This window comes from Varanus komodoensis, unplaced genomic scaffold (assembly GCF_004798865.1).
Source record: "Varanus komodoensis strain SLA01 unplaced genomic scaffold, ASM479886v1 scaffold20_1, whole genome shotgun sequence".
Classification (NCBI taxonomy): Eukaryota; Metazoa; Chordata; class Lepidosauria; order Squamata; family Varanidae; genus Varanus; species Varanus komodoensis.
Window position 1 is genome coordinate 19,996,291 of NW_025335587.1, and position 20,365 is coordinate 20,016,655.

A 20,365-nucleotide genomic window follows, 5' to 3' on the forward strand; every position below is an offset into this window, starting at 1 on the left:
CAGCAAGAGACTGAAACCATACCATAAAATTTGCAAACAACTTTCGAATTAAGGAGTGGTAATTACAGAACAAGGCAGTCTTTACAAGATATCTAAATTTCTGATTGATCACAATTTAAGGGTGAGAGAGACTGAGAGAGAAGTGTGTATTTGATCTTAGCCAAGTGTCAGGGATGATCCCAGTTCTGGAGGTTTGATTTTAGAAATCTACTGAAACCTTTAAATCATCATCTTCTATTTAACTTTTATATTACATATTAACTTTAGTATTTATGAATGGCCACTATCAAATCCAAAAGCGTTTGCCATTTTCATGAGCCATGTTGCATTTAGAATGTTGGTTTTCTGTATTTCTGGTCACATATCAGCTTCAGGTATAATACATTCTGGTTTATTATCTTCAAACAGTACAACAATAAGATATGAGAAAAATATGCTGCTGTGGCCAGTTATTCTTAATAAATGGGGGAAAAGTTATATGAAGGACTTCTTAGCTGAAAAACCTTAGGAGCCATATCTAAAGAAGGACCAGATCTTTACACACACACACACTTTGAGATGAGTCCCACTTCTAACCCGCATCAGATTTTATTTTATTTCTCAAATGCAGCTTTCATTTTAGTATTCGTTGATTCTTTTTCAGCCATTGCATCAAAAGGAAGGGCAAAGACAGACCTGGGGGAGGAGGATGTGATCAAAGGAATGTGGGTAACAGATGCCACATTTGGGAAATTTGAGACAGTACCTTCAGGATGTTTTTCATGTGTAGGTTTGCAGGGTATTGCAGAACCAGATATGTCAGGTAAGAGCCACCTCCACGGTTTGCCAGGTAGATGTTCATTTCCAGTTCCTTGGTGAAGCCGACCACCAGCTCTTCCCTGTAAGGAATCATGAGGCTCTTGATTTCAAGGCATGAGAACAATCGTTTTACAACAGAAGGTCCCAGTTTTTGTCCTAGGCATCTCCAGTTTTTGGGGCAGGGAAAGATCAGGTAGTGTGGTACAGTGGTGACCGGAGCTGGGGAGGCCTGGGTTCTAGTCCCTGCTTGGTTGCGGAGCTCACTGGGAGAACATGGGCCATTCATCAGCGATCCACCTAACCTACCTCACAGGGTTGTTGGACGTAAAGTGTCCTGCGCATTATGCTAGGTTCCTAGGAGTAAAGGTAGGTATTTAATTTAATCAATAAAGAAATATCTGTTGCTGGTAACAGAAAAGAATGCCTTCTGCCCAAGGTCCTGGAGAGCCACTGCCAATTAAAATGCTCAGTAAATGGATTTTGCCTCCCTAAACTGTTGTCTGGGGCTTAGCTGCAGGGAGCACCTGACTCCCATGTTAAGACAAGTTTGTTGGCTAACGGTCTGTTTCTGGGCACAATTCCAGGTACCGGCTATTTTGTTTTCGTATTGTTTTCATGGCCTGCCTAATTCCCTACAAGGACCCCAACACTGCCTTCTTCTGGAAGAGTCTGCCCAGTTTAAGATCTTCAAGGAAAGACACTGCTTTCAACACAGCCACCTTCTCAGGTACGCTTGGTGGCAAGGCACTGCAGGGCCTTCTTGGTGGCTGCTCCTGGGCGATGGAAGTCCCTGGCATGGGAGGCTGGGTTTGCTCCCAAGCCAACGGGAAGACAGCACAGGAGAGGGCAGAGTTTCCTTTTGTTCTGAATTAGTCGGGCAGGCCTCCTTCCTTCCGTTGTGTTTTTCCACCACATTTGCGATTGATCCGTGTTTATGCTGGAATGAAGACCATGTTCTTAATCTGCATGTTCCAGCTAGATGCCCTGAGCACCTTTTTGTAAGTGCAAAGAAAGGAGAGAAAGGAGGTTTATTTTAGAAATACATGCAGAAAACTCACTCTGTTTGAACAGCCAAGCTCAGCCGTGGTGCACAGTCGCTCTGGTTCACGCAGTCCCTTGTGTAAGGCAGCTGTGAAATCATGACAGGATTGGCCAGGTCAAAACAGTACAATTACTAACATTATGGTGATGCCCACTGCTACTTTTGTCTGTGTTTTGTCAGCTTTCAAAAAATCACTACTCCATAAGCCTGCAAGCAGCTTTGAATCCTGAGGACTGAACTATCCCCATACGAGAGCTCTGAGGCCAGGTCAGATGAACTCTGCGCTTTTCATGCCTGGGTGAGAGATGGGGAGAGGATTTGGGAGGCCCCATGCCCCCCACCTGTTCTGTGTAAGAAGCTGCACCGGCCAAAATTCCTTCCATCACAAAATAGCAAAGAGGAAGGCCCTGCAACAACAGAGTTTTTCTCCTCCCTTATGTATCCTGCTCCCCTCCCTGGAGAAAACAAGGCCGAGAAGAAAGGGGGTGCTCCTGTCTCACTGCAGAAACCCCAGATGTGGGGAGGTGGCAGCGGGCTGATGGAGGAAAGAGTTGTGGGTGCCAAGGACAAGTGACTCACCTGCTGCTTCAGGTGCAGCAGGCAAGCTGTTTCAAGACAGGAAGGACAAGGAGGTCGTGTTTCACTCCTTACCTGGAAATACACTTCGGAGACCTGGTAGAAATCAAGCATGGCCGAGGGGTAACTCAGGTCTGTCTCCGAGGCATGAAGCCGATAGCTCAGTCTGAGAGTGATGTTAGAGAAACAGTCGTCGGTGCATGGCTGGAAGGAATCAGGATGTGGGAGGGAGAAACAAAACCTCATTTAAACCAAGAAGCAACCACTGGGCTGATTCAAGTGCCAAATATTGGTGTCCAGACTCACGTGTGGTGAAGCGGCTGTGTGGGTTTATCACCCTGCTGACTCTGTCAGCTAAAAGTGAGGTTGGGGAACTCTCACGAAAGGAGAGTGCAGCTCTGAGGAACACAGGAACCCTTCCTGTACTGATGATTCTTACCATTCTCATCTGCCTGCTGCTTCCAGGTATAGCAAGACCAACAAGCAGTGATTTTGGTCATTACAGAAGTGTGCAGCTGAGCACACCTGAGCTCCTTCCTCTGCTTTTCCTTCCTATGTGGTTGCGCTTTGCATTTTTGGCTGCTTGCTTCTCTCATTTAAAGCAAGACCAGAGGGGTGACTGGACCCTTTCCCCAGCCCTTCTCCCCCACACCTGTTGTTCATTCCCAGTCTGTGTGATCATGTGCCACGAAGCAAGAGCATCCCTCCAAACCCAGAGCTGGCCAAATGATCGACCTTCTTTTTGCCCATCTGTGACCAAGATGGGCCCTTTCTTGGACACAAGGTGTGTCCTGGAGGATCTTCACAATCCAGTTGCAAGATCACGACCGCTGCTAAGGTGCAAAACCTTCACTATCATCCCTCTAGAATCCTTTGACACTTACCAGGATTGAAAGCTGTAGCTGGGGACACAAATTCTCCACGAAGGGGATTGTGCCACCGATGGTGGCCATCTCATCTTCAAACTGTGCTCTCTTTGTTCCCATGTTAACATCCAAATCCACTGTGTAGTTAAGTAGAAGATTACGGATCCCTAGGAGAACAGATCAGATGCTGAGAGGAAGCAGAGGGGCTGCAGTTATTCAGACAAGACTATGGGTGCTGTTGATTTGTTGTGGCAGAATATACATTACCAATGAGAATTAATAAGTATAGAAAGAAAAATTATTTTGTAAAGCTTCATGATGTACTCATAGCAGCAAATTTTTTTAAAAAAAAGTGTGGTGTGAAATCAAAGCCAGCAGCAGAACAAAGAGGAATGCGCTCCCAGGCTAAGACCTTTTTATTCAAACTATTTTAACAATGTTTAATATTTATAGGTTTTAATTGTGCAGCCAGGATGTTTCTGAGATTTAACTGTATTTGAATTATATTTGCTTATTTATGTGAGCCGTCCCGAGGCTATATAGCAAGGGACAGCATACGAAAACTTTAAATAAACTAATAAAGAGGGGGTAGTAAAAAAGTAAGATGTCGCAACGTTTTTACATGGAGTCGAAGTAACTCTGCTGCTGTGAATACACACACACACGCTGTGCCTAAAAGCTATCCATTGAAACGTCAAGCAGATATAATGTTTAGGTCGTGGATGGGCTGGTGGGGAGCTGGGGAATGGGCGCCGTTCTCTCCAGCGCCCTGGGAAGTGGTCTGAACTTCTGAAGGCGCGGACCCTCGCTCGGGGAACGGGCTGCAGCACCACGGAGAGCTCCGTTGAAGTGCCCCCTGGCGGATGCCAACAGCGGAGCCTCACACCTGGATATTCTCATTCTCTCTCTCTCTCTCTCTCTCTCTCTCTCTCTCTCTCGCCAAATAATGTAAGGAGGTTACAGTGATGTCTTTAAAAGGCCTGCAGACTAGATAAACTGGCCCCTATCTGTTTGGTGATCTGCCCCCCGGGGACGTTTTGGCTGGCCCTGGACCCGAGAGGGTCGTTTCTAGCCCCAGGTGCCTGCCTGCACCTTAAGAGCTGGGTCAGAGGTCTTTCTTTGCGAGCCCTCTTTGAAGGAGATTAGGAGAGCGACTACCTCCGTGGCGGCACCTCAGCTGTGGAACATACTCCCCAGAGAGATGCGCCTGGCACCAACACTTTATTCTTTTCTGCACCAGGCCAAAAGTTTTTTATTTTTCCATTATTTTAAGAGCTATTTTTTAAACTTTTCTATTTTTATTTATTTATTAAAAGCCTTTCTAAACTGTCCACTGTAAATGTCTATGGGTGGCTTACAATGAAAAAGTAGAATATAAACGAACACCGCAGCATTGGACAGTTACTATACGAAAACCCCAGTTCAAATCAATTAAACATTAAAATAGCGGGAAAATAAAACGGTTTTACTTTTATTTATTTTATTTATTTATTTTTCGATTTATATCCTGCCTTTTTCCTACAAAGGGCTCAAGGCAGCTTACATCTCCTCCTCCATCTCCATCTTTTAGCCAGGTTTTTATTAGAGAGATGATGCTGTGGTCCATCCTGAGGCTTTTATGGATTGGACTGGGAAACAAAAGTTTTAAACAAACAAAATAGCCATGCACCTGTCATGTGGAAGCCACTACAGCCGGATCTCCCAGCACAGCCAGGGGTGTCTGAGTAGGGGACTTGTACTGCAACAGCTTCTAAAGGGCTAGAAATGGCCCACCCCGGCTGAAATAGTTGCTTCTCTTCTTGGTGTGCTGGTGTCCAGTTTAGGATTTTTGCCTAGGGGTCCCTTCTGCACTAAATGTATTTATTTTAAAAACTTTTATATGCCGTCCCCTCATGCCTCGGCATCTCGGGACGGCTTACAACATTATGTACGTTCCATTACATTATGTACTTCCAAGGTCTATTTCCTGGAATGCAGCTTGCAGTGGGTTATTCTTACCTGGTTGTGAAGCATCTGGAAAGAAAGTTTGCTTGAAGCACAATTTGGCCAGGACGGTGCTCCTGTTCTGGAAATCGGAAATACTCCTTGGTGTAAATTCCATAGTAGGCGCTAACTGAACAACTGGTCTCGACCTGGTCAGAAGAGCAGCACAGTCAAGCTCAGTGTCCCCAAAAGCAAGTGAAAGCAACCTTGGGGCTCAGGCCCAAAGCAGACACAATTCATATGTTTAGCAGCAAGATGCTTTTTCATTTCCTTTTTCACTCTAGAGTCCATACACACATGCCAACCCTGAAGCATGGAAAATAGGGGTACTTTTAAAATTTGGATCAGGTTCCCCTGGACCTGCTGTACAGTAAAATAAGAAAAAACACTCTTATTTAAAATCCTGTCTGTTTTATTCCTTAAAATGTTACTATCAGCATTTGGTTAGGTCTTTATCTTAAGGTAATCCTAAATCATAAAAAACAGTCTCTCTCTCTCTCTCTCTCTCTCTTGCTCTGCCTCCCCAGAGCAATTCATTGATCACTTCTATTGATTTCCTTCAATTGATTTTGTTTTTGCAAGCCAGCAAAAGTCTTTTGACAGCCATCTTCTAATGCCAAGAGAAATAGGCAGTGTAAGCTAGAGAAACGGGACGACGTGTAGATTTGAATATGGTTATGGACTGTTAAAAAAAAGAGAGTAGGGGGCTGACCCAGTATGTCTGATGTCTTTGATGATTGATGTTTTAGTGTTAGTTTGTAGAAATAATAATAATTATTATTATTGTTATTTTAAAAAAGAGAAATAGGCAGTGCAAGAGAGCATTCCACCACGTTTATGTCTGTGTCTGCCTCCTGGAGAACTCCAGAAGCTGCAGTTCCGACCTACCGGAGCAAAATCACATTGCCCAGTGATCCAACCACTAGGTCTAGCAGCCCATCCTCTGTGAAGTCCAAACCTCCAGCCACAGACCTTCCAAAATACATGAGTCCTGCCACGCCAGTTTGCGCCGCTGTTATCCGCTAAAAGGAAAAGGGAGAGATCTTTAAATGGCTGTGGAGGTGGTCTCCCTCCAATACGCAAAGCTAAACCGAGAGCTAAATTGTGGTGTAGTGGTTAAGAGCATTAAACTGGGACTCAGGCGATCCAGGTTCGAGTCCCCGCTCGGCCATGGAGCCAACTGGGTGACTCTGGGCCAGTCACAGACTCTCAGCCCAACCTGCCTCACAGGGTTGTTGTTGTGGGGATAGGATGGAGGAGGAGAATGATGTCAGCTGCCTTGAGCCCTTTGCAGGAAAAAGGCAGGATATAAATCGCAATATAAATAAAAATAAATAAATAAAACTCTGGCGTCCTCGCCATGATGGTGGGCTAGCATCATGAGTACTGGATGAGACTGTGCAATATAATGGCTGGAGTTTTAGGCTAGGACTGGACAGACTTGGGCTTGAGCCCCCACTCAGCCATGAAGCTCGCTGGGTGACTTTAACCCAGTCAAGCACTCTAGGCCTAGCCTGCCTTGCAGGGTTGTAGTGAGGATAAAACAGGAAGCAGGAGGGAGTCAACTGCCTTGGACTCCTTGAAGAAGGCAACAAAGCGGGCTAGAAATAGAATACATCATTTCCACAAAAGCAGCACACACAGTTCTGTCCTCCCTGAGATTTACCAGGGGAGATGCCCCTGTGGCTACCGGCCTCCCGTGCCGCCCTGAACCACTGTCTCTCACTCTCTGGCTAGGAGATGGGATGGCACCTGGGAAAAGGAACTGTGGATCCCGTCCTTGCCACCATTAAAGATGTAAATGCTGCCCGAAGAGCCGGAGTCCGGTTCGTGTCCCTCAAGCGGCGCTCCGATGGCCACGTCCCCAAAGCCGTTAGCGTCAATGTCTCCAATGGCAGCCATGGCAAACCCAAAGCGAGCGAAAGGGAAGGAGGGATCACCAGCTAAGTGGCCTGCTGAACTGAAAAGTTTAGTCTGGGGCAGGGGGGCGAGGAAAAAAAGAAGAAAGATTAATTCCAAGCAGTTTGCCCCCTGCTGCTCTCAGCGCAGAAGAATTTATTATTTTTCTTTCAAGTATCTTGAAACTGTCCTCCGCCAAAGAGGAACCTAAAATGCCTTGCATGTAGTCAGTAAACAAGACTGATCAGTCTCTAGGTTTACATTCTGAAAAGACGTGGCACACAAGGAATAAAGGATGATTAGGGAAGAGGAAAATAATCACACTCAAGCCTATTCGCTACTTTCTGGCTTCCTGCAAAGCGTTTCCAGATTATAAGAAACTTTTACCTCTTTATCGAAATGGTAGAGGTAAACTTTTCCTTCCTCTCCATGGACATGGAAAAATGGAGCTCCGACGAGCAAGTAATCGGTTATGCCATCCTGGTTTATGTCCAACAAGCAGAATTCAGACCCATAGTAGGACCCGACCTGTGGTCAGAAGAAAGACAGGTTAAGAATCCTCACGCATGTCAGAATACAGTTCCCATCAGCAATGGGAGTTTTGGTTCCTGTAGACAAGGAATGCATCAGCTTGGAGATGGGAGAAATACCATGGAATTTCTGCTGAGCATGCCACAGGAATTTCTAATTCTCTTTTGAGTATTTTTTTTACTTTTTCTTTCAGCCTCGTAGGAGTCTATACCCACAAAGCCTGTCCTCACCTCCTTTTTGCTGCTCTGTGTGCATGCAAGATCCTTAGCTGAATGCTCACTGCAAGCATCAGCAAAACTGCAAATTGACATCACCTGGAAAGGGCAGGCGGTGGGGCCTGGCAGGAAGTAATTGGATTACCTGGCATGCTTAGAGAAATCTGGATGATTTATGAGTGGTCCGTGGGGATATCATCCCGACATCTTTTCTAATCTTTTCCCTCTGGTGTTGCTACGTTATTGGATCAGCATGTGAGCATTATTCCTGGTGTGTTCCAGTGGCTTGAGTGCTGGACCTGGGTTCAAATTCTGCTTTGTAGCCACCAAACACTGAGCAATGCGGGGTAAATATCCTTCTTTGCCTAACCCTAACTCACAGGTTTGTTGTGAGAAGAGAAAGAGAATCCTAGAGAGATGTGTAATGGAGGGAGGGGTGAAGTAAGGAGGTTGGCATAGACAGACAGACAGACAGACAGACAGACAGACAGACAGACAAAAAATGTTTTGCTGCCACTGGTCTGAGGGCAGGAGTGGAAGTCTAAATAGTCTTCTATATTTGGAAAGCTGAGGCATGCGGAGATGTGTAGCTACAATCCTAGATACTAGGGGTAAACTCCACTAAACACTGGATCCTGAATAAACTTGTACAGAATTGAACTACGAGTAATCTAATAAAGTCAATCCAGGAAATTTGGCCACAAGGGTTTTTTTCCTCTGGCCAAATGCAATTAATTCTTAGCATGCAAGGGATGGGAAGGCAGAAATTCCAACCGTATCACTCAGATGCCGAGGCAGGACTATAGGTAGTGAAATGCCTGCACCCAGAAAGGCCCCGATCCTAAGGAAAAGTCTTCTGGCACATGAGGAGCCAGCGTGGTGTAGTGGTTAAGAGCATGGGACTGGGACTCAGATGATCTGGGTTCTAGTCCCCGCTCAGCCATGGAGCCAACTGGGTGACTTTGGGCCAGTCACAGACTCTCAGCCCAACCTACCTCACAGGGTTGTTGTTACGGGGATAAGATGGAGGAGATGTAAGCTGCCTTGAGCCCTTTGTAGAACAAAGGCAAGATATAAATTGCAATATAAATAAATAAATAAATAAAAATAAGAGAAGAGCCCAAACCAGTGTCACGCGCTGCCCCATCAAATGCTGCAAAACTCCTACCTGAGTCCCGTTTAGACTTTGCTTTAAGTGCACATCTTCAAACACCAGGACTCTTCCCGTCATGCCACGCCGAGGGGCCCCTGCGACCATCAGAGTGTCACTGCCTGTGTTGACTGACCCCAACTTGTAGCCTGGCACAGAACAGAGCGGCAGCAGAACTTAATCCAAGGAAAGGTAAAAGATGTTCACACACAAAGGACAACCCACTGAGTAAGGCATACTGTCTCTGGAACAGGAAGCAGCAGATGGTCATGAGGACTAGTAACCACGGGTGGCCTTCTCTACCAAATGGGTGGCTGTTACTCCATCTTATGGCAGGCAATTCCATAGTTTAACTCTGAGCTATGTGACGGAGGTCTGCCTTTTCTGTGTCCTGGACCTGATGGGTAGTATTATGAGAGGGAGAATAATGACTCCTCCTCTACTTTCTCCACACCTGCCAAAATGTTGAATATCTCTATTGTGTCTCTACTGTTTTTCTAGGCAAAACGCTCTTGAACACTGTAATATTCCTCTTAGGGGAGCTGTTCCAGCCCCTGCATTGTGCTCATTGCTCTTTTCTGGCAAATGCCAAGAAAATCACCCAAGATCGATGCTGCAGAAGGCGGATTCTGGTGTTCCTGAGCTTCTCATGCTTGGGGAAGCCCAGTGAACAAAATGGGTACAATGAAACTGGAGGCAGTTATAGGCAGAAGGATGGCCCTGCCAGAAATATCTGAGATCTTAATGCCCTCCTTTCTGGCCAAGGTTTGTATTGTTCTATTTGTTTTCTTGTTTCCAGTAAATCAGTGCTGAGCTTCAAAAGGAACCATCTATTCTGAGCAAAAGCCATTTGCCTAGAGTTATTAAAAAAATCCATTTGCCCTGTGGATGGAGAATTACCTAGATAGCCATTCCGTGCATCTGTTGCCTCTTTCGATTCATTTAAGAAAACAGTGGACCCTTTCGCTGGGTTATGTAGGAGGACGCCTCCGGACCAGTCAAAAGCTCCCACGGCACCAAACAGAATATTCTTCTGAAGAGGCAAGAATGAAGCACAAGCTAAATTTAGGAATGTCTAATAAATAAAAAATCCTGGCTAATGGACGGGGTAATGGAATAAACAAATATAAATTCGTTCTCTTGGCAAGTCACAACCCTCAGAATCTTAAAATACACTAGAAATGCCGCTCTGAGATGTTCATTCCACAACCAGGGTGTCACAACAGAAAAGACCCTCTTCTTAATAGCCCCCCCACCTCATGTCCTCGGCAGGGACTCCTGAAGAAGGAACACTGAGGGCAATCTTAGGGTCCGGACAGCTCTAACACGGGTAAAGAAATCTTTCTCTGCCTTTCTCTGTGTTCCATTATTCAACCACAAGGTGGCGTGGAAGAGTTCAAAAAAGACACAAGCTTCTCATCGCGTGATTTCTAGATAATACCACTTTTTCCTTGCTCTTAAATAAGTAAATAAGAGGCTGTGGAAATAGTGGCAAAGCACAGGAGATGTCCCAAAAGATCACAGCCTCATGAAAAGTACCTGGAAACAGCTGCGAGCCCACAATAAAAGCCCCCTGTAACAAAGACCCTAAATGCTGCCCTGCACCCCTGGAAATACGCTTTTAAGCCACTCGCCTCATCCGGGAAGTGAACGCTGAACCCACTTTCAGCCAGCTCGAATTCCAGGATGTTGCCGGCCATACCTGAAGAGCAGAGGAAGAGAAGGTGAGAGATGTCCCTGGGGAAGGACCATAGCTCAGTGCCACAGATGAAAGGTCCCATTCCAGGAGAAGACCCCTCTTTTCCTGAGACCCTGACACCTGGTATAGACAACACTGCACTAGAAGGACTAGTGGCTCTGACTTGGTGTCAGATTTCCAATTTTCTTCAGAACCATGAGGACTAGAATCTTGCTTTTGAAAATGTGAAAGGGAAGAACCAGAACTCAGTGACAGAGAGTTCAATCTCTGGTTCAATGCCTGACCTATCCAGTCAAAAGAATCATGTACTGCATGGAAAAGACCCTTTTCTCTGCTGGAGATCCTGTTGGGAGGAGAACGTCTGGAGATGAATGGACATCCAATCTGGCAGAAGAGTGTACTGGAATTTCCTTGGAAGAAAGCCCTAGATCACTAGAAAAAACTGAGCAGTGCTTGATACTTTTAAAAGGCTGGTATCTCTGGCATTTTGACAGTGCCCCTTTCTCCTTCATCCTCACCCGCTGCAGGAAAAGGCGCCCCAAGAGTTTTGACCTGTGGCATTAAAAGCTTTGGGACCCCAGTTGTAGAGGACCGACGCCCCGCCCCGCCCCACCCCGAAGTTTGCTTCCTGCCTTTCTTACCTTCTATCTGAAAAAATTTCTGCTCCAGCGTGGACAGCAGCACATTCAGGGCCGAATAGTTGGTCACGCGGAAGAGATGACTTTCGTCCGGGTCAGAGGCGATCAGGCGCAGCTCTTGAAGGGGGTTCATCCTGTTGAAGGCCTCTCCAACCTGGATGGAACACACCATGTGTGTGATAAGAGCACATGCAGAGCCCTGGCACGGTTCACCCCCATCCCGCCTTCTATGGAATACGTCATTTTAAAAGAATTATTTATACTCAGACTTGACCCTTAACATCTATGCTCCCAATTTATCCTCCCCCATGGAGCCCTTCCCCTCACACGTCCTAACCAGCCCCACCTGCTGATGGATGCCATGGCAAGAAGAGAGATTAAGGATTGCGAGACCCCTGGCAGGATGCAGCGCTTACCCCGATTGCATAACGCTCGATGCCTGCCATTTCTGAGGAACTGATCACTGTTTTCAAATCCAGCTCGTCCATCAAAATTTCCCCATCTGTCAGTACAAGAATGATCTTGTCAGACTTCTTCTGGGACCCGTGCGAAGCGCTGAAGATGGAATCTCTGTTTGAAGCAGAAAAAGACTGTTCAGTTTGCAGGATAACCCAGGAGAAGATTTTGCCCTTCTACAAAGGAAAGGAACTCAGAGGCCTCTGCCAGCAGCCCAAGTAGAAAATGTCCTGACATTTTAAAAGGGGGTGGAAGACACAGTGGGAAGCCATCTGGAGCAGTGTGTGTATGGATGCCCCTTCCCCGTCCGTTTGTGACATTACATCATTCCCTGTCCAGCAATATTGTATGTATGAATGGATAGGTGCCCAATACTAGGTGCTGACCTGTTGTTTTTTCCGAGGAATTTTAATCTTTGAGAATGTGACTTCAGATTTGCCCTTACATTTTAATCTTTGTACTGTAGCTCAGTTTTACTTTATTTATTCTATTTTTCTATTTTTAACCCACCTTTTTATTCCCAAGAAATCTGAGGTGACTGACACAATTCTCCAGGTTCCTCTCGATCTTATCCCCACCACAACAACCCCACCACAACAACCCTGGAAACAAGAAAACCCTGGGTTTGCTAAAGTGAGCCCAAGGCCCAGATCCCATTTTGGAGAAGCTCTCCAAAGCTGCATTTCAAGCGGCAGCTGAAATAAAAGATGCAGCTCATGCCAGCATGAAGCAAGACCCTGCGACAGACAGATTGCGGGCACGTCAGACACACAAACGCATCCGACCCCATGTCCTGCTTTCACCGCTGGCTCATTTTTGCACCTCCGCTTCCTCTTCACCTACAGGAGCCCGCACCGTGCTTGGTACCTGCGGTATTTTGACTCACAGGACGTGTTGCATGGCTGATGCAGTCCGGGTCACGTTGCCCACTTGCTTAACGGCCCTCACTTTTCTCAAGGCAGAGGCCTTGTCCACCTGCAGGTCAAACTCTGTCTGGATGATGTATCCATACTGGACCAAGGCGAAAACACACTAGAGCAGAAGGAAGAGCATGGTCATTCTTAACGCTGATTCCCTGAAAAATGTGGAAGAGGTTTCTTAAAGCTGCCATTAGCTGAGCGCTTTTGGATTGCAGGGAAAGAAAAAGCAGGCAGAAAGCATTTAAGAAATAAGCCCAGAAACCAGACTCGTGGGGGTTCTGAATATAGCAGGCCAAGGAAATGTTTGGTTGCCACATAAGAAATGAAGCAGCCAATTTTGTTTTCTGCTGCTCCAGTGGGGAGGACCTGAATGGACAGAGTCAAATGCCAAGACGAAGCAACTAAGTATTTCAACTCAACATTAAGCAAAATGTCTTGGTGGTACTCAAATGGCCTGCAGTTGGGTGGCGGATGGATGGCCCCCTGTTGAGCTCCCTGCCTGAAGGAAGAAAGCCAGCCATGCAAAGTAGAGGAAACTACCTCAAGACATTTCTCGTAGAAGGTCTCCATCATGTTATAGATGAAATTCTTGGCCAGTTCAAAGTCTGGAGGGTCGATGCTCCCAGATCCATCTAAGATGATAGCTATTTCGGTCTGAAAGTCTGCAGAGAGCAGGGTGGGAGACAGAACCAGGAGGTTAGGAGCTGATCGAAAGCTTTTTATCTGGAGAATCTGGTGGTGGTGGTGGTGTGCTTAAGTTAGAGGAAGGAGGGCATGACAGGGTTTTAATTTCTTGGAAAAGGGAAGTTCTTTTGGGAGAAAAGCTAGGTCTGTGCTGAATTCCTAAAAGGAAGAGAGGGTTGTGTGGCTCGAAGCATCTGCCCAGGTCCCATCTTTCTTGCACCCCAAATCCTACAGATGTGTCCCTGTGTCCTGCTGTGATTGTTTGGTTCTCGGAGGAGCCCTCAGTTACAAAGACTTCAGGGCTAGCACTGGAAACCAGCTCCACACAGGTGAATCCTACCAAGACAGAGCTGAGCACAAACATCAGTCGTCAGAGTGAGAAATTGAAATAGCGTGTTCATTGAAGGCTGGAAGCCTTTGTTTAGCATCCTCTTTCAAATGTGAAGCTTTTGAAGCAAGCCCCAGCATCTGGGGTCACGACATCTCCAGTGTCCCTTATGCCCCTGAGTTTCTCCTTTTCTGCTGGGTAGGCTGTTTGCCAGTTTTGAATTTTATCTTATTTCTTAAAATATATTGTTGCTATTTATCCTGATGATAAAGATTAATAACAGCAGCATTTACTCTTGCTCTTGCTATCGTTATCCTATGGGAGACTGGCATGCTGCAAAGCTAAGTGCTCCTTTCCAGAACCATCCGTATTTGGGTTTATTCTGGAGCTCAGCTCCAATTCTGCCTTGGGCTTTGCTTCTTTGGCCAGGTCCTTTTCTCTTGACCTCATCACTTTGCCTTCTGGGAAACAAGGGCTTCTGTGACCAGCCATGGCCACCAAAGCAGCTTTCTTAGTAATGGAAGTTCCCCTCCCATCCCAAGGCAGACTTTTTCTGAGTGTATCCACATCACCAAATTTCCAAATGGGCCCGCTGACTCAAAACAGTTGGAAAGCCCTGCCATAAATCAACCCATATTTCTCCTTGTCCACTAGAAGAGCCTTAAAAATGGAGCACTCTTAGACTGCTCAGAATAAAAGCTACAACGCATAAGGAGCCCCACTAACTCAGGAGTCACCCACCTCCCCTGCCAAAGCTCCAACCACTATGTCACACTGACTTTCATCTGCACAAACATTCTCTCCTGGTTTTCTTCCCTCTCTCAGTTCCAGCAGCACAATTTAGAAAGGGAAGGGAAAGCAATTTTGTAGCTGCCGTTGAGGTTAGATTGCAAAAAACCAAACCAAACCAAAAGACTCTACTGTTGGTTCTTGGCTGAATTTCTGCTTGCCCTGACTTACAGGATTCTTCGTCTTCCTCTTCTTCTTCTTTGTGGTTGTTGTTGTTGTTGTTAGCATTGAGGCTGTTGCAGCTGAACCTAGAGCTTCCAGCTGCAGGATTTCGGGTTGTTGTTTCTGTATGAAAGAGAAAAGAATTGTAAACATGATGCTCAGTTTATTCCTTAAACAGAAAGGTGTTTCAAAAGCAAAAAGTGCGCCCAGGTTTGGTTCCCTTTGGAAAGAGGTTGTTGGGGGCTCAGAAGCATGTTGGGATTTTGTAATATCTGCATTTATGTGTAACTGTACGTGGTAAAGCGCTTCCTGACAGTTAGGATCCCGAGGGTATGGAATGGGCTTCCACAGAAGGTGGTTGAAGCCCCCTTGGTGAGGGTGTTCAAGGATAGACTGGACATGCACATGGTAGGCATGTCATGAGCAGAGCTGACTGGAGTCGGGGGTCAGACTAGATGTCCCGGGAGACCCCTTCTGACTCCTATGTTTCTATGTTTCTAAACCTAAATGAAGCATGAAGCTGAGAAGCTCCAGCAGGGAGACAAAGACTGCCATTCCAGGATCACGCCTCCAGAGAAGGAGCCAGCACCCCATACCCCCGAGTGCTCCTCCAACCCGAACGGCTACCTTCGCATACACGGGCAGGTAGCGGCTCGTGAAAGCTGCTGCCGGGCATCAGGCTGGAGTCGTCGGGGTCGGCACTGCCAAAGCGGTTCTCACTTGTGCTTCTTTTATGCTTCCGGCCACTCACATTCAACCCAGTCTGAACTAGTGAGAGAGAGAAAGCAAAGGAAAACAGTGGCAAACATTTGAATAAGCTACCAAGTCTGAACAACCTTGTCTGGATGCAGGTGGGCACCACTTTCCGAGCGAGCGGTGGCTTGAGGGAGACGCCAAATTTAGCGTGTTGGTAAGTACAGGGAGAGCCCAATTTCGGAATCTTAATTGGTCCAGTCTTAGGGGGCTTCCTCTTGCCACACTAGGTCAGGTGATCCACAGACCCATATGTCAATGTAATTACTGCTTTCGTACTGATATCTGTCAGGTTCATAAAGGCTTTCGGCTGGAAGTTGGCTGCAAGTTGGACGCAAACGCCATTCAGCAACTTGGTGGCCAAGCGTTTCAGGCTCCGTTTATACTGGAGGCAAACCTGTTGAGGAGACAGAGTTGGCAGCTGAGAAGCAGAGACAGTCAGCACTGAATGGCAAAGGACCGTGATGCCTAAGATAATGTCTCTTCCGCCCACCATCTATCCAGACACTCCGGTCAAGTTCTTGGGCCTACCTTGGAGAGCTACCTCCAAGAAGGTGGCGACAAGGAGAAGGCCTTTTCAGTGGTGGTTCCACAACTGTGGAATGAACTTTACTCTGAGGCCCACCTGCTGCTAACCTGGCCATCCTTTCGGTGCCAGGTTAAGATAACCCTCTGTGCTGAGACACTTACAGATGTCTAAAGTTATCTTAAGATGTCCAAACACATGATGGCGATACCCATGACTGGTGTTTTCAACAGGCCTGCTTTTACTGTTAACTGTGTCACTTTTTAAAAACCAGCTTTTTGTGATTGTGCTTTTTTATTGCAAATTTGTGCTCTTTATCGCATCACAGTCCTGTCAGGAACTGCTGTAAATCTCCAGCAGTTAGAATTGTTGTTAAAGAAACAGCATCAGCTGTTGGCTGATATAAAGTGCAATCAGTTAAAGATAACATGACATTATTATCAATTCCTTATTGCTACTTTAGGCAAGCTTCTCTACTGCAAGGTCTGAAAAAATCTTACCATAATCTTCTCCGAGTTTTGGGCTAAAGCAATACCAGTGTGCCATTTTTTCAATTTCTGGATATTTTCTGGAGAAAGAGGGGAGAGAGGGAATGGAGGATTGATCTAGTTATCAACCAAGTAGGGAGAAAATTAGGTTAGATAAAGCTACACCAAAGGTGGGCTCAAAAAGAACCAAATAAAATGAGCAGACAAGTGAACGCACTCCATATTGCCAGACAGTTGGACAATTACGAAGAAATTTAGCATAGAGCTGTGTTCTTCCTTTGCCACATGATGCAGAGCGACTGATGTTGAACATTGGTTTCTAGAATGTGTTTCCAGGAGCTTGAAAGGATTGCCTTGGTTTGTACTCTGTAGCTGCTTGCACTGAATATTTCTGCATACAAACTAAATCGTTATTTGTTTTTCGGCGCCAGGCGAAGACCTTTTTATTCAAGCGGCATTTTAACTGTTAACATCATTGGCTTTATCTGGCCAGGGTGGCTTATTTTATACTGTACTGCTGTATTTTAATTTTATATTTATATTTTAATTTATATTATAATTATTTTAACTCAATGATGTGAGCCGCCCCGAGGCTTCGGCGAATGGGGCGGCATAAAAATGTTTTAATAAATAAATAAATAAAAATAAATGTTCTAATTGCCCGTTTTTTCCCTTGGTTGTATGATGTGCGGGTTGTATGTGGAATGGAACTCTACAAATTATGTTTCAAGGAGCTAGGGAAGGACACCTCAAAAATGTCTGCTATGGACATTCCCACATTGGAAACAGAATGTTTTTAAAAGGCCTGTTTTCTTCTGTGATCATGCAGCACTTCTCAGTTGTCTGCAAAATGTGTTCCATGGACTTAAATGAGATATTTGTACACTGCAATTGTCTTGGTTCCTACACAGCAAAGAGAATGTACAAAGGAGAAGAAATCCACAAGTTTGTGCCCATATGTGGGTGCTGAACTTGGTGGGCTAATTAATGATGACTACTATTATTTCTTCACCACTTTTCAAGACAGAAAAACTTCCCAGTACAATTCCCGGTACAACAATAACACAACTCAACTGGGTTCACCAAGGGTTGTGTTAAGGCTGGGTTGTCCCTGAACATGAGTTGTTGCTGAAATGTGTGTTGTCACATTTGAACCCAGCCCCGTGAACAAGTCCTAGCTCGTTAACCATGAACGATGCGTGATGAGAACCCATGGGGGGTTTTGGGTTGGGAACTGTGGGTTGTTCACCCTGGTTTGGCATCTCTGTTGAGTTCAGATCACATGATAAGCCATGTGAAGACAACCACATTTCAGTGACAACCCAAACAAACCATGTGTTGTTGAAATAAAAACTTATTTCGACACAATCTGTATTCTTAAAAATAAAATACATTCTTAAAAATAAAAATAAAAATAAATACAACACAGTATGTATTCTTAAAAAAAATCAAATACCAGCATCAAATAATTTTTAAACAGCTGTGAGCCTATATCTAATCTCGGCTCTGCCTTTCACTGTGTCATTGACTATCAGAACTCCAGGTGTTGCCAAAATGCAGTGGGTGAGAACATCACTGATGCCTGGCTAGATCAGGCCAAGAATTTGTCTCGCTCAGCATCTTCTTTGCCCCCAGGTTTCCCCAGGAAACTTGGAAGATCATACATACCTCCCAAGTCTGCCAGCTCACATCTGATTTCATCCTGCAGATGGCATTTATATAACCTGCCAAAGTCATTTGGCCCCAAGGAAGTCACTAAAATCCTTGGAAAAAAATAAAGACAACTTTAAACAGAATCATGAAATGGAAGGGAACACAGAGGTCATCTGGTCCAGCCCCCAGTCAATGGATGCACCAGTGTTTCCAATGACAGTTGCCCACCCAGCTTCTACCAAAAGCAGGCATGGAGAAGCTTTTTCCTGTCCTGGCCCATGGTCCACCCAGGTTCAAAATCCTAAGATTCTGCATTCCAGCAGAGAGCTGGAATGAAAGGACATTTAAAATCCGGAGGGACACCAACTTTAGAAGGTTGCTGGGCACAGGAGGATTGCATCAGCCAAACCCACTGAGGGTTGGACGCATTCTGTGGGTTATTTGAAACCGGCGAGCTGAAGCCTGCCTCCGTGTTTTTATCCCTCCTTTGGCAACCAAGGGTAGAGCGATTCCAGAACCCTGAGGTTCCTCCTAGCCATCCGGAGCCATCACTGTCATCTGCAAGCACGGCCCGCCCGCACTCCATCCAGCTGGTTTGCACAGCTGAGATGACAAGCACACTCGGTAGTCAAAGCTCTCTTGATATGAGACAGGATATGAAACAGGAAATCACTTTTCTGCCTGACTTTGTGTGGCCAGCCTCTGTGCTGTCTTTGGCATCTGGGGGGTCGTGCTCTGTGGCAGACACACCAACCAGGTACAGGGCTGATGGATTCTCATAGGCAGCTACCAAGCTGGAGGCATTGCCTTGTGAAGGGTTAAGTTTTTTGGAAGGATAGTTTTGAATACATGCATGCAGGAGCCATCTTTGGCTTAGCACACCGACTTCAAAGATTCCCCTGGAGAAGCCCCCCTTGCAGGGCTCTCTCAACAGCAGGGCTAGACGAATGCAGGCACTAAACGCAGGAAAAGACAGCTCTTCATGTCCCTGTTTAAACCAGTAGTTTGTTCAGAATCATGAGGACTGGAATCTTGACTGGATTTTTAGATAGAGGACAATCGCTCCATAGCACTGCCCCTGCTTTGCATACAGAAGGCCCCAGATTCAATCCCTGGAATCTCCAGGCAAGATTGAAAAAACATCTTCAGTTGCAACATCTTTTCTTTTCAAAGAAAAACATCTTTGAAACTCCAAAGAAGTTGCAACAACTAGTCTGTGCCAACCACCCTAGTGCTGTACAGATTTTGTTAGGTTTATTCTGTTTGCACTGCGTGGGTAGTCAAGCAAGTTTTGTTTTGTTGTCCACCTGTGAACACAATCATTTTTGGCAGAGTTTAGTTTTATCCTAACCCTAATAACAGAAATAATTCACATTTGTATCATATACAACCATAACAACGTAAAACAAAACTGTGCATGTAGCGCACAGCCTTAAACTCAACGAGGAGCTACAGCTTGGCTTGATCGGTGCTCATTTTGTTTTTCCTTACCAGTTCTGATGGCCATCTGAATGCTGGAGGACCTGGTGTCCAAAATTCGGGGATACAACTGCTGAGACCCATACCTTGTTGGTATCAATGTTAAAACTGCTCAGAGCCTGTGGGGCTGAAATGAAGGTGGAAAGTTGAAGGATCAGTTTGGCCAGGAAGCAAGAGCCAGACAAAGTGGCTGGGGACTTTTCTGCTGCACCTGTCGAAATCACAGGGCTCCCTAAACCTGAAGTTTTCTTATTAGTCATTATACCTGTTGATATTAGTAAACAAGAAATGTACTTGATTTTACATGTAATCACTGCGGCGAGGATTGCATTTTCCCAACTCTGGAAAAGTGAAGAACCACCCACTGATGAACTGATCCTAAAAAAGATCTTAGACTGTGCAGAAATGGATCGACTGACTTTGTCATTGAAGGAGAAAGAAGATACTGATTTCTATCAAACTTGGGACTCTTTTTATTATTGGCTAGAGAAACAGGACTTCGTATAGATTTAAATATGTGTTTAAGTTATCATAAATAGAAAAAAATGAGGGGGCTGACCCAGCAGGTCCGATGTTTCTGATGATTGATGTTGTTTTTAGTTTTCTTTTGTTTTAGGGTTATTTTGAATAAAACTTATTATAAAAAGAAATCACAGCGCTCCCTGGACTTGGGCTCCCAGGTCGAACCCTCAAGGATCACTGCCATTCAGGTGCAGTGCCAAGCGACCAT

At 45.6% G+C, this 20,365-nt stretch overlaps 1 protein-coding gene and 1 long non-coding RNA gene across 2 annotated transcripts in view; both read right to left on the reverse strand.

Annotated features, from left to right (window-relative positions):
- The window catches only part of ITGAE (integrin subunit alpha E), a gene marked incomplete at its 5' end in the record, with an annotated part of 26,833 nt that extends 12,072 nt beyond the window's left edge, over window positions 1–14,761 (reverse strand). The window contains 16 exons of the mRNA XM_044430405.1: window positions 746–878; window positions 1,857–1,927; window positions 2,492–2,620; window positions 3,301–3,449; window positions 5,281–5,414; window positions 6,154–6,287; window positions 7,018–7,239; window positions 7,552–7,692; window positions 9,079–9,209; window positions 9,961–10,093; window positions 10,695–10,762; window positions 11,401–11,551; window positions 11,814–11,967; window positions 12,740–12,885; window positions 13,314–13,435; window positions 14,746–14,761. Coding sequence (XP_044286340.1) covers window positions 746–878; window positions 1,857–1,927; window positions 2,492–2,620; window positions 3,301–3,449; window positions 5,281–5,414; window positions 6,154–6,287; window positions 7,018–7,239; window positions 7,552–7,692; window positions 9,079–9,209; window positions 9,961–10,093; window positions 10,695–10,762; window positions 11,401–11,551; window positions 11,814–11,967; window positions 12,740–12,885; window positions 13,314–13,435; window positions 14,746–14,761 — 2,034 coding nt within the window. The remainder of the gene's footprint in view (window positions 1–745; window positions 879–1,856; window positions 1,928–2,491; window positions 2,621–3,300; window positions 3,450–5,280; window positions 5,415–6,153; window positions 6,288–7,017; window positions 7,240–7,551; window positions 7,693–9,078; window positions 9,210–9,960; window positions 10,094–10,694; window positions 10,763–11,400; window positions 11,552–11,813; window positions 11,968–12,739; window positions 12,886–13,313; window positions 13,436–14,745) is intronic.
- On the reverse strand, window positions 14,762–19,764 carry LOC123023443. Its single transcript, XR_006414739.1, has 6 exons — window positions 19,648–19,764; window positions 18,172–18,266; window positions 16,516–16,583; window positions 15,769–15,886; window positions 15,364–15,504; window positions 14,762–14,859 (listed from the first exon to the last, which is right to left on the reverse strand). It is a non-coding gene; the product is annotated as an uncharacterized LOC123023443 (long non-coding RNA).
- Between the last annotated feature and the right edge of the window lie 601 nt (window positions 19,765–20,365).